This window comes from Lolium perenne, chromosome 3 (genome assembly GCF_019359855.2).
Source record: "Lolium perenne isolate Kyuss_39 chromosome 3, Kyuss_2.0, whole genome shotgun sequence".
NCBI classification, from domain to species: domain Eukaryota; kingdom Viridiplantae; phylum Streptophyta; class Magnoliopsida; order Poales; family Poaceae; genus Lolium; species Lolium perenne.
Window position 1 is genome coordinate 130,041,840 of NC_067246.2, and position 12,239 is coordinate 130,054,078.

General features: G+C 46.3%; 2 protein-coding genes across 2 annotated transcripts; one reads left to right on the plus strand and one right to left on the minus strand.

Moving 5' to 3' along the window:
• The first annotated feature begins 393 nt into the window (after nt 1-393).
• LOC127339620 (uncharacterized) lies at nt 394-6,011 on the plus strand. The gene is made up of 5 exons (XM_051365448.1): nt 394-591; nt 926-1,269; nt 1,373-1,465; nt 5,248-5,412; nt 5,492-6,011. Exons 1-5 carry the CDS (start codon nt 394-396, stop codon nt 5,610-5,612), a joined length of 921 nt encoding a protein of 306 aa, XP_051221408.1. The 3' UTR covers nt 5,613-6,011.
• Nucleotides 6,012-6,732: 721 nt separating this feature from the next.
• Nucleotides 6,733-7,959, minus strand: LOC127339621 (uncharacterized). The gene has a single exon (XM_051365449.1). The coding sequence runs from the start codon at nt 7,957-7,959 to the stop codon at nt 6,733-6,735; it is 1,227 nt and encodes a 408-aa protein (XP_051221409.1).
• Between the last annotated feature and the right edge of the window lie 4,280 nt (nt 7,960-12,239).

A 12,239-nucleotide genomic window follows, 5' to 3' on the forward strand; every position in this document is an offset into this window, starting at 1 on the left:
ACACAAGTGGATAGAGGTGACGTGGTTCGGCGACTATGCCTTGTTCCTTGGGCCGGCAAGATCTAAGGCGGTGCATGTGCCGGTGGGTGTTGAGCATTGCGGTTTCAAGAGAAACCACATCTACTACTCGATAGCTATCTAGGAAGAGCACTAAGCTCCCAGGGTTCCCAAGGCCTGTGGGCGTCTCGAAGGTCGCTATCGTGGGTCCCGCTTGGGAATTTGGCGCTGGGCTTTTTTTTTCTAGCTTACGTTGGAATTTTTAGTCGGTGTGACGTTTTTATTCACGATGGCACCGTTTTGACTGGATGTCTCCGTCTAGAACTCCTACCAGAACCATTCTCTTCGATTGGATAACATCCATCCCCAAAATCTTCTCGATCTCCACCGCCGCGCATGTCCTCGCTCATGCCGATCTGCTCCGTCCTCGAGCTGACGACGCCGTGGACTGCATCCCCCGTGCCCGCCAAGTACCTCGTGTCCCCCCACCGCCGCTGGCGCCGCTGCAATCGACTTCCCACCATCGCCCGGAGCTTGAGGGAGAGCTTACAATGCCAATTTCGTCTCCACCACCGCACACGCAGGTGCTTGCAGGTAGAGGTCTAATTTTCTTTCCATACTGTTGCTCTTCTCCCCCTCCCATTCTCTCATGATTTTCCCACATTCTCTTAAAGATTGCATCCTCGGCGACCAAGGGGAGGATTGGAGGAGGACGTGAAGGACTGGAGGAGCACCCTACCTCTCCTCCTCCTATTCGGTGACCAGCGACGCGTCCAGGAGCTCCATGAGAAACTCGGCGCTGTCTGCCTGTCTCCGAAACCGCCCACGATTCCTTGATAGTTGCCCTGCCTCCCCTCCACCTCGGCTGACCCGGGCCACAAGCTCTAGGGCCAAGGCATCTGCCACACGCTGCCTGTGTTCCCTCTAGGGGTCGCGGCCGGCTGCCGTCGAGGCTGTCGTGGGTCAATCGAGGTCAGCGCTACAGGGTGGCGATGTCGTTCCCGCCCTGGGGCTTCCTGCTATTGTTGTCTGGGCTGGTTCTGGCGGGCACCATTGTGAGTCTCGCCCCGCCACATTGGACTTCCTGCTCCTCAGCCCGGTGTTGGTCCCAGGCTCCCAGCCGCACCCACCGTCGAGATTGTGGTTTACTCGCGAGCTGAGCCGTTCTGAAATTCTGAACCTCCGTCGTGCTCGGCTGCTAACGGGGACCTCTGTCAAAGTTACCTCCGCATGGCCGGTTCATGAGACGCACTGTCATCTTCCTCCAGTGTGGTACTGCCTATAGGTTGGCCTGCGGGGTCTGCTGCCCTATCTCTAACGGTCTCCTTTTTGGCCTTAGGAAGGAAAGTAACTATGATGCTATGTTCTTGTGCAGGTTGATTTCAACAAATTACCATTCAGATAGAATTCTCAATTGTAGCCTCATCAGGATTGACATAAGAGTGGCAGCAGGCAGTTCCATCGTCGGGTGAGTTGTTTCTACCTTTTCTGTAGGTTGGACGAGGTTTAGTTACTATTTGGTTGCCGCAATATCTCATTTTCTATCTTTTGATGCTAAAGTTTGCGATAATTATCTATTACCAGGATTGGTTCTACCTTCAGCCTTCTCTAAATAAATAGTTAATGAAGCTTCATTTTGAGCGTCCAATGGTCAACCAAAGCGAAATAACTAGAGAAATTTCAAAGCATTTTAGTTGACTACATTTGCTTTGAAATTTCAAGGCTAGGAAATTCTCTCAACAAGTCTTTAAGTTGACCTGAAAACACTTCTTTTTCCTAGGATCCATTGATAGTGGGGCAACTCAATACACCGTTTAACTAAAAAAACCTTTAACACATGCTATGAGAGTGTATTTTACATTAGCGAGCAATTTACTGTATTTGAATATACAAATATTGACTGCTAAGCAGTCATTGTTCTAGCAAATTAGTGGTTCTTTTCTGTATTTTGTTTATATTATTCCTGTTTTGGCATCTCAGTTCAATGCTTAGTGTGTAGAACTATATTTTGATTGCATTTTTACTTGATGGTTTGGATTTACGATGAGATCAATATATATATGTTAAACATATTTTCTCGGATTTTCTTTTACTTTGCTGCCTGATGGTACACCTGAAGGTTCGTTGTCTTTGTCTTCCTGTCCTTGCCTTTCTTAGTTTGCTTCTTCATTATTTTGTACTCGAATCCAGCTTAACAATGGCACCTAGGCCAACTACTTGTGCAAATCAAGGAGAAGTAAGTCACCTGCACTTATGTTAAGGCAGAACACTACCAACTTGATGTGATATTAAAGTTGTTGTGCCTCTACAGCAAACACTTTTACAAGTTCTGGCATCATAAGCTTTCTGCAACCGTTGTTTCTGTGCAGCTATCGCCAAGCTAATCAGTATACACCCATTTATGCTTCTTGTGTTAAATATTTAATGCAAATGTCCTGTCACACAACAGCATATCGGACTTTATTCTGAAAGAAGACATAAGAATCAGTTGACATAACAAGGACTGAAATACGAGAAAAGGCAATCCTGTTGTCACCAGTGGTATGTATTACTACCGCATGAACAAGATAGTGATGTTGTTGATCTCCTGTCAAACATGTAGAGATTTTAAAAACACACCAAGAGATCAATGACATTTGACCGTATAGCTGAAAGAAAAGAATTAAGGCAGATTTTTAGATAATATATGAAATATTACAGTTTTCAGTTATAATAGCACATTGACACCAGCAAATCAAAATTCCTCCGGAGAAAATCAAATATTTTCAAAGAAATCTTCGTGTGGAGGTGCTGTGTAACACCATCATCCAATGAGCTTATTTCTTATGATCATGTTGTGTCACTGTTTAACGTATTTGTTCGCAGTGATATGAACAGCGTTGTTTCTTCCTCTCGTGTTCTTATGTTGCGGTATTATGTTCATTGTCAGTCTGTTGTTACCATTGGTTCATCTTAGATTGGTTCTCGGTTATTACCTTTTGCTTCTTTACCCATCCATTGCTTGCCAGATCATCTGTTCCTGTGCCTATTCATGTGCATTTGGTGCATGTTTTATTATGGGCTTAATCTCTGTTGTTTTCCTTTTGTGGTATCCTCTTCATTTCTGCAATCAAGAGTACTCCTGTCTTGCCAGTTGCGGGAGCTGCTATGTGAAGCCAAAGCTCATTCAAAAGCAGTGTGTTTCTTCTGCTAAGTGAGATCTGCTCTCCATCTCTTAGATATCTCTCTATGTGTGGTGAATTGCTATATTCTTTGCCAAATTGTTAGGTCTGCTTGCAGGAGGACGGTTCGCTGATTGTCGAGTGTCTTTGTTCCAGAATTGATGAATTCGCTGAAACTGCATCCTTATCGTTTGTTCATCCATGCCTTTGCTTTTTGGATTACGGATATTTTCCAGCCTTCTTTGTTTCAGCCGAGACATCTTTTTATGGTAGTTTTGTTACATCTAGCTGATGGTTGTGTAGTCTTTTTGGTTGCTTCATCGGATGTTGCATCTTTGTTGATCCCCAGTGGGCTTAGAACCGACTCAATGTTAACAATAAATGTGGAAATTGAAGATTGAACACTTGGCCTGCAATTATAGAAATATAACTATGCATGACAACCTGAGGTGTCTGTCTACCAAAATCTCTGTTTTCTCATGGCAGTTGTATGTTGCTATGTCAAGAGTAACATCTAGGGAAGGTTTAAAGATACTTCCTCCAACTCTAAAAAGTTTCTCAAGTTTATCTAGATACATAGGTATATACATATTTTAGTTATAGATACATCACAACTTTTTTAAGATGGAGGGAGTACTTGAAACTGATGAAAATGGTTTACTCGCTATGCCAGACAAAAAATGAACAGTAGGTTGATAACCTATAGCAGCACTGCTCATCTACAAGTGATTGGATCATGACAGGGGTATTTCTGAACACATGACTATAACTTTAGATATATTACCATTCAACATTTGTTTGTTGTAGGTGCTTCTTCGGTATATAAATTGTTTTGGTTTTCTCTTCTTGCAGTATTTAATCTGAGACGAATAGGACTGATGTTCTGCATCCATGTTCTAGAATGTAATATGGATGGAACCAGTTTCACCAGTTTTGTCTATTGGGTTTCTGTTGTGGTCATGTGTGCACTTCATGTATCATGGGGTACGTTTACTCCACCAATTTGTAGCCTTCTGAGGTATGGTCAAGGGTACTTCATCGGCTATATTTGCTCCTTCAGGTTTTAGCCTTCTTAGATGACAACTATTGTACTAATCTGTACAACTATGTTTAATGTTATGTACTATATAATCAGGGGTGTATTCATCTACTATCACAAGTGGTTAACAGTGAACGTATTTTCACTGGGTTGAACGTTTTTGGCTTGGCGCGGCATTCTTTCATTGGACATGCGTTCGTTTGCGCTTGCCTGTCGGTAGTGGGGAGCGTGGAGTTCATCTGCGGGTGAGTTGTGGGTACATGCCGCTGCTTTTTCTTTTTTTCTTTTGTGCGTGTGTCGTTGCAATGTGCTGTGTTGTGCACAGGTTGTCGACGTGCCAGCGGGGCAAGGGCTCTCGGGGTCGCTTATGTTTTTAGATCCGGTCTTTGTTTTTGGCTTCTTGCTGCTGCGGTGGTGCTCTTTGGGTCTCTGTGCCATTCCTCTTCATTGCCGGCCTGGGTGCGGTGCTTGGGGGCTGCCGCTGTGGCCGCCTTCCTTCTCTGACCGCTTTCTTCCTCGCCCTGGTTCGTCCCCTTTACTGTTTGTTCTGCATTTTGTTTCAGTTGAGTTGTGGTTGTCGATCCTGTGTGCTGGTTTGCTGATGTGGCGTGTCTACCTTGGATCTATGGTGGGCGTGGTTGTGGCTGCCGCATGGGCCTTAGTCGTGAGAGATTACTGCAAACTGTTGTGGAATCATTGATTTGGGGGTGTTTGGGATTTTATTTTTAGACTTATTCGACCGCTGGCTCGGTGTGTGTTTTAGCCTTTTAGGATAAGATGCGGGGACAAGATGCTGGTGCTCTCATTGCTGCGCTTGAGTGTGGAGGCCGTGATTCAGTTTGCGACAATTGTAGTTTGGGTGCCTCATTGTGGAGTTAGGTGATTGATGTGTTTGGTGGTTCAGTTTTCCTGTGTGTGGTTTAACTGCAGAATTAGTTTTTAGGTTTTTGCCCTTGGTCAGTCTAGGCTGGAGGGCATAGGAACGGGAGATTGATGAATCTGTAAGACGTGGTTCTTTTTATATAAGTTTTCATCTATTGTGTTTTGTAGGTTAGTCTGGACCCGCCGAACCCTGGCGATGACTAAGAACCAGAGATCCACGATGGGCACACTGAACTTGAGTACCCAGGAGAGAAAATGGACGAAGGGTCCATGCCGACAAATCCGTGAATGGCCATCTAGATCTGGATTCTACCTCGCCCCACTATACAACAAGTAAGCCTTTTCTCGGTTGATTTAGCACTCGCCCCACTTGTGATTTATTTCGTACAAAATAATTTTGGATCTAATACAGGCCTTGTGTTGCTCCTTCTCGCGGAAAACACCATCGATCATTTACAGAAATGTGCAGTTACCAGAGAACTTCAGTCGCTCCCAACACAAAAGAAGCGACTAGCATTAACGCTGCATCATAATAAGGAGCTCGGAGTCGACCGCCTCATCCATGGGACACCTGTACATGCTCTCTGCATTTTGCCTCAAAATAAGCCTCAGTAAAATAACAACGAGCATATCTATGTGCTGGAAGAGAACGTCAATATCGGAGGCTGGCGCAGCAGAGCGCGCCGGGTCCATCTAGTCCACTCTATAACAAGCGACTTGCATGGTGACGAAGTGTACTCGTTGAAATTGGACAATTGTGGCCTTATGTATTGGAGAGAAGACAAAAGCATCGGCGATGGACTAGGGAGGACAGGATACTGGATAACGGGATTGGACAATAATCCAGTCTTGTAATGGATCGGCTGATATTTTAGCAACTTGGTGGTTCTTTTAAAATAGTGAAATTCATCCACATTACTTCAATTAAGAAATGTTGGACCCTCTTTCTCCGATATATGTTATGGGCAAGGTGTAATGCGACGATTGAGTTTCGATGATATCACGAGGACAATTAGGAATGAAATGGATAGAGAAGAGAAGGATGGACATGATCATCCTTGACGACCTCCGAGGTTTATACATTATTATCACTCTACAAGAAAAATAGGCAAAATGCTTACGTGGGCCTAAAATTGGGCTCGAATTTTGTTTAGAGGACATTCTAGTATAATTTTCACTAAATGGGATAATTGGGATCATAAATGCACGACTATGAGGTGAAAGGTGAAATTTAAAAAAAAATAGCCAGAAATTACGTTGGTTTTAAGAATAAGACACATTCTCAATGTGCAAAGTCCTTCATACTCAGCGAGAATTTGGCCTACAGAAAATATTTTCTGGTCCGCTAGGAATTTGCCTCGAGAGAAATCCTTCTAATTGTGTGAATAAACATCTATAAATCTATCTTCGACAGACATATGGAGAAAAATGAAAGAAACAAAGAGCAAGTCATAATCCATATGGGATTCCCCAATTTATTAAAGAGAAAATGGAGCAACTGAAGAATTAGAGAAAAATCTGGACATAATACTCGTATAGAAAATTTTAAAGAGCCTTATATGTAGCCTAACATTCTTGCAAAAGATACGAGGTGAGCAATAACGCATAATCTGGCTGACTTCTCCACCATAGGTAGCATTTCCCCATGTATTCTTATATAGGACCGACTAGTGTCTTTGGATACAAGTCCGGAGGGTGTATCCACATAGCAGCATTCCCCCAGCCAGCTATGAAGTATCCTGTCCTCTCTAGGCCATCGCCGATACTTTGATCTTCTCTACAATACGTAAGGCGGTTGTTGTCACATCTCCATGAGTACACTTCATCGCCAGGCAAGATGGTTTCTCCGGAGCGAGTAGCTTTAGAGTAGTATATGTGGTTTCTCTCGAAACCGTGGCGCTCAGCCCCCACTGGCACGGGAACAGCCTTAGACCTCGTCGGCCCCAAGAACAAGGCATAGTTACCAAAACTCGTCACTTCCATCCACTTGTGTGGGAGAGCATCGCAGGCATCATCGGCGTCAACAAGCTCGAAGATCTTGAAGAAGGGCTCATGCTTGGACAACCACCGGTCCCTTGTCGCCATGGATAGTTTACCATTTAGCTCGAGGATATAGCACTCGTACTCGTTCGGATCGTCCTCCGTGGTGGGACGGTGGGGACTTTCGATGGCCAGCTGGTGGGTTGATTCGAACATGGGCGAGCCGTCTTCCTCCATGCCGATCTTAAACTTGATCAGCTCCTCGTCGGGGTATGTAAGCCCGTAGAGATCACCGTTGCAGAAGGCGATGTGTGTGAACATCTTGTTCTTCCAGTCATGTAAGGTCCACCCTTGGCGACAACCAACCTTGCACATGGCAATGCTGCGCGACCCGTTGGTAATGGTGGCGAGGATGCATCCGTTAAAAGAGGTGGGGCGGTCCGAGAAAACGACATGAGAGATGGGACTCTCCAATTGACCGCCGCATACCCCCACCTCGGCACCGGAGCAAAGATTCATGACCGTGAGCTCGTGGCTGTTAAAGTCGAATGCGGCGACCCAGCCGCCGTCGTGCGAGCCGACGAGACACTTGTTGACCGCCTTGTCCGTGATGGGGATGACACAGCAATAGGCCGGGCCGCCGCTACACCGGCGCTTTGTGCTGCAGGACCGGCTCTGCGGGGACAGGAGCAGCAGCGGGGCGACGGGCGGCACCGTCCGCAGCAGGGCAGCGTGCCACTGCCTGCAGACGGATGCGAGGCTGGCGCGGTCGCGCAGCGTGTCGAGCCTGAGGCGGATGTTGCCGAGGAGATCGTCGGGGATGTCGGACCACTGCGCCGCCGACGATCTGGTGCTGCACGTGTCTTCTCCGTTGCCGGCGGTCGTCCGCGTCGGCGACATCTCGCTAGATCCGTTTTAGCTGCCGAAAATCAAATGATACGTCCGTGTCTCGGTCGATCACGAGCGGTACATAAGGCGCCCTCGGCTTGCACATTATATTGCTGCGTTCGTTTCGTGGTCGATCGCTGTCCTTTGTTAGGGTGAGTCGGACACGAACTAAGGCGCGCGGCATACGCGGACAGCATCCTCCTCCGTTGCGCTGAGTCTCGATCGTGTGTGAGCCGGACATGAACTCAGACGCGCGATGCCGCATTGCCGCCCACATGTTCCACGGCATGCATGGCTTGCGATGGTGTACTAGACAGCCAGAGTTCGACTCACCAGTTCTACCTTAATAAAGTACAACAGTGGTTCCTTCCGCTGTTGGTTCGTTTTTTTTTTTTTTTTTACTTCAGTGTACATCTCACGGGGAAGGGAAAAAAATGGGAAAAGAATAGAGACAGTACTCTGTTTCTACAAATGTACAACTAATTACAAGTTCCAGCATACGCTCGAAGTAGATCAGTCTTTCCAGGTTGCAGCCGCAGCTCAGGATGGGGTGTCATCGGTGAACCATGGATGTCTGAGTGCGGCACTCGCCAATAGCCTGTTGTCGATGTTGCAGGAGAGGAGCTTCCTCAATACTTGGAAGCCTTCTCTGTTAGGATGATCTCCTCGCGTCCGAGCCCAACGGCTCGAACTCGGATCCTTGACCTCGTCCGCGCCCTGATCGGGGGCGCCCAACCGCATCTGGTTGGTGGGCCCCTGTCGCCTGTGCTATATATTCAGTGGTGGGGGCGGTGGCACATAACGAGGTTGCCCTGAGCTGCCACTCGCCCCACCAGACAACCCACCGATCAGGGTAGTGCAGTGTCGACGGGAAGCACCACCACCACCTCGCCCAACGCACCGCCGTCCTCGCCATGTCCAGATCGGCGAGTTCCTCCTCCAAACGAGAAGGTAAGCCACAGTACATGTACATCTCTCTCTCCCTCTCACAGTACCCACACATGATTCATTCACAGATATGGTTCCTACCGATTAAGATCTAGCCTAGATGATCCTAGCGATTTAACATTGGTATCAGAGCCACTAGGGCCTTAGATCTTGTGATCGGGACAGTAAAGAAAAAAAAGGTAAATCCCCAAACTCTAACCATAGATCGTATCCGAGAAGGAAAAAGAAAAATCCTTACAGGCCGGGGCCTTGGGCTCGCCGGCGAGAAAGAAAAGGGGCAGTGGGGCCACAGCGCCAGCACCGCCGAAAGTATACCGGCTGCTGCTGCTGTTCCGCGCGGCCGCCGGCAAAGAAAATCGGCACCACCTCTGCGCCGCTTGACGGCGATGCGCCCACCCTCGGGTGCACGCACACGACGGCAAGAGGGGCAGGGGGCGCCGCTGCTGCTCCTTCTCACCGCGCCGCTAGTTCTCTCCACGGTGGCTATCGAGGATCTCGGGTGGGGAGGAGGAAAAGAAAGAAAGGGGGAAGGGAAGCCCCGCCGAGCAGGTGCCATGATGGGCTCGCCGTCGCCGGCCACAGGCGCTCTCTCCGCCGCCGCAAGAGAAACAACCAGAGAGGAGGTCGGGGGGAAAAATGAAGCTAGGGTTTGGGTTTGGCCGTTTGGCCCCCTTTTTATACCGGCGAAATAGCTCATTCGACGGCCAGGAGGGTCGGGCGCTGGCCGGCGGCGTAGTCTCCGCGGCTGGGCCGCGTGGAGGCAGCGTGGGCTGCGTTAGAAGCGTGGCCGGGTCGCGTCGGCAGGCCGCGTCAGCAGGCCGCGTGGGCGCCGCGTCTCTGCGTGCCTCTCACCGCGTACGTGCCGCTCCTTCCAGCCGCGTGGGCGCCGCGTTTCTGCGCATCGCTCGGCGCGTCGCTCGGCGCGTGCGGGCCGCGTGGGCCTCAACAGTAACAACAATTTTTACAGTTTTTTACAGTTTTATTATTTCCAGAGGCATTTTTGGCAGTTTTGGACAGTTTTAGGCCTAATTTTGTCTAGATTTTTTCTGAACAAATAGGAACAACGAAATATTTGTTCAGGAATTGAAAAGTGAAAGATATGCCTCTGAAAAATTTAAAAAGTTAAATAGTTTAAAGTCACAGTTTCCGCTGCAAACAGTAAAAGAAGCATTTTTGGCAAGTTTTTTCCTGAGCAAATTGAACCAACAAGATATTTGTTTTTGGAAATTAAAAACTAACAGAGATTCTTCTGAAAAGTTTAAAGTTTAAAGTTTGACTTCAAAGTTTCCGCTGCAAATAGTTAAGATGCTTTTTCAATTTGGAAAAATGCAAAAGTGATGATTAAAATTTAAAAAGTTGCTTAAAAGTGATTGTTGAAACAATTATGATATGTCATTTTATGACCAACGTTATTGATGGCATGATCATGTTTTGTTGTAATAACATGTGCAAAAGTGATAATCAAAGTTATTATTGTGACAATTATGGTTCTGTTATTTTTTAACCAACGTTATTAATGACATGATCATGATTTGTTCCAATAAGGTGTGCATTTATCTCTATTTTCTGCCCAACAGTGATATAGATTTAATTGCACAAACAGTTGTATGTTTTAATTTTGACCAACGTTGGATTATTGCATGCAATTGTTGTTATGATCTCATTTCATTATGGTTTAAAGGAGGGTACTACTTGATGAGCTGCATCAAGGATGTTCCAACCCTCAAAGGTGACAACTACACTGAATGGAGAAAAGAAGGTCGATTTGTGCTGAGATGGACTGGGTTCCCACAGCCGGTCAGACCAAAAGATCCAGTCAGAAATGACAAGAAAGATGATTCTGCATGACAGAATAAAAGTGGCTAAGTGTCATTTATAAAGAATACAATTGAGAACACTATTGTGGGCTCAATTGCAGAGTGTGCTTCCGTATGGGAGTATGTTGAAAGAATAAAGAGCCAGTTCATTGGTTCTTCAAATATATGTGCGACCCAGCTGCTGAAGCAACTGGTGACAGAAAAGTACACATGGACATGAAAGACATGGCGAGTGTGCCATATGGTTGTAATAATGCTTATCTGGGGTTGCTTTACTCCATGATGAGTTTTATTTATCATCCTTGCGTGAAAAAGGCGATGTCTGTGTGTAATGTGAATGAGAAGGTATCTGTGTCGAAAAAAGAACAAAAGAAAAGAAAAGAACTGAAGAATCATCGAAATCATGGCAATGTCGCTTAGGCCATATTTCGAGGGGGGAGAATAGAAAGACTCGTCATTAAAAATGATATTCTTCCTCCATTAGAATTCTCAGACATAGAACAGCGCATCGATTGCATTAAAGAAAAATTTGTAAAGCAAATTAAAAAGGGTGCAAATCGATGCACAACAACACTAGAAATAATTCACACCGAGATATGTGGATCATTTCCTGTGAAAAGTGTGGATGGCTATGATTCGTTCATAACATTCACGGATGATTACTCCCGATATGGTTATATTTATCCAATAAAAGAAAGAACAAAAACATTGGATAAATTCAAAATATTCAAAGCTGAAGTTGAAAATCAGCATGATAAAAGAATAAAGATAGTCAGGTCTGATCGTGGAGGGGAGTACTACGATCGACATACTCCATATGGCCAAGTCCCTGGACCTTTTGTAAGGTTTCTACAGGAGACTGGAATAGTCGCCCAGTACTCGATGCCGGGCGAACCTCAGCAGAATGGGGTAGCTGAAAGGCGCAACCGTACCCTTATGGATATGGTGCGCAGTATGATGAGCTATTCCACCCTACCATTGGGATTGTGGATTGAGGCGTTAAAAACCGCTATTCACATTCTAAACAGAGTACCAAGCAAATCGGTGCCCAAAACGCCGTATGAGCTATGGACAGGGAGAGTGCCTTCTCTAAACCACCTGAAAGTGTGGGGGAGCCCTGCTGAGGCCAAAGTATTCAATCCAAATATCGCAAAGTTAGATATCAAAACAGTCAGCTGCCATTTTATTGGCTATTCTGAAAAGTCAAAAGGTTATCGTTTCTACTGTCCAGAGAAATATACAAAGTTTGTGGAAACGAGACATGCTGTCTTCTTAGAGGACGAAATGATGAGGGGGAGCATGGTAGCTCGGAAAATTGATCTTGAGGAGAAGAGGGTGCATGCACCTAATCCGATGACTCAGGAGCCATTTTTTGCGCTACCATGTGCACCTGTACCGACGATCCATGCGATTGTGGTGCAAGCGCCTGTTGTAACTCCACCCATGACAACGATGAGTGAAAATTCGGAACCTGTCCGTCAGGAGCCGAATGAACCATTTGTTGAGCATGAAAGGGAGCAACAACAG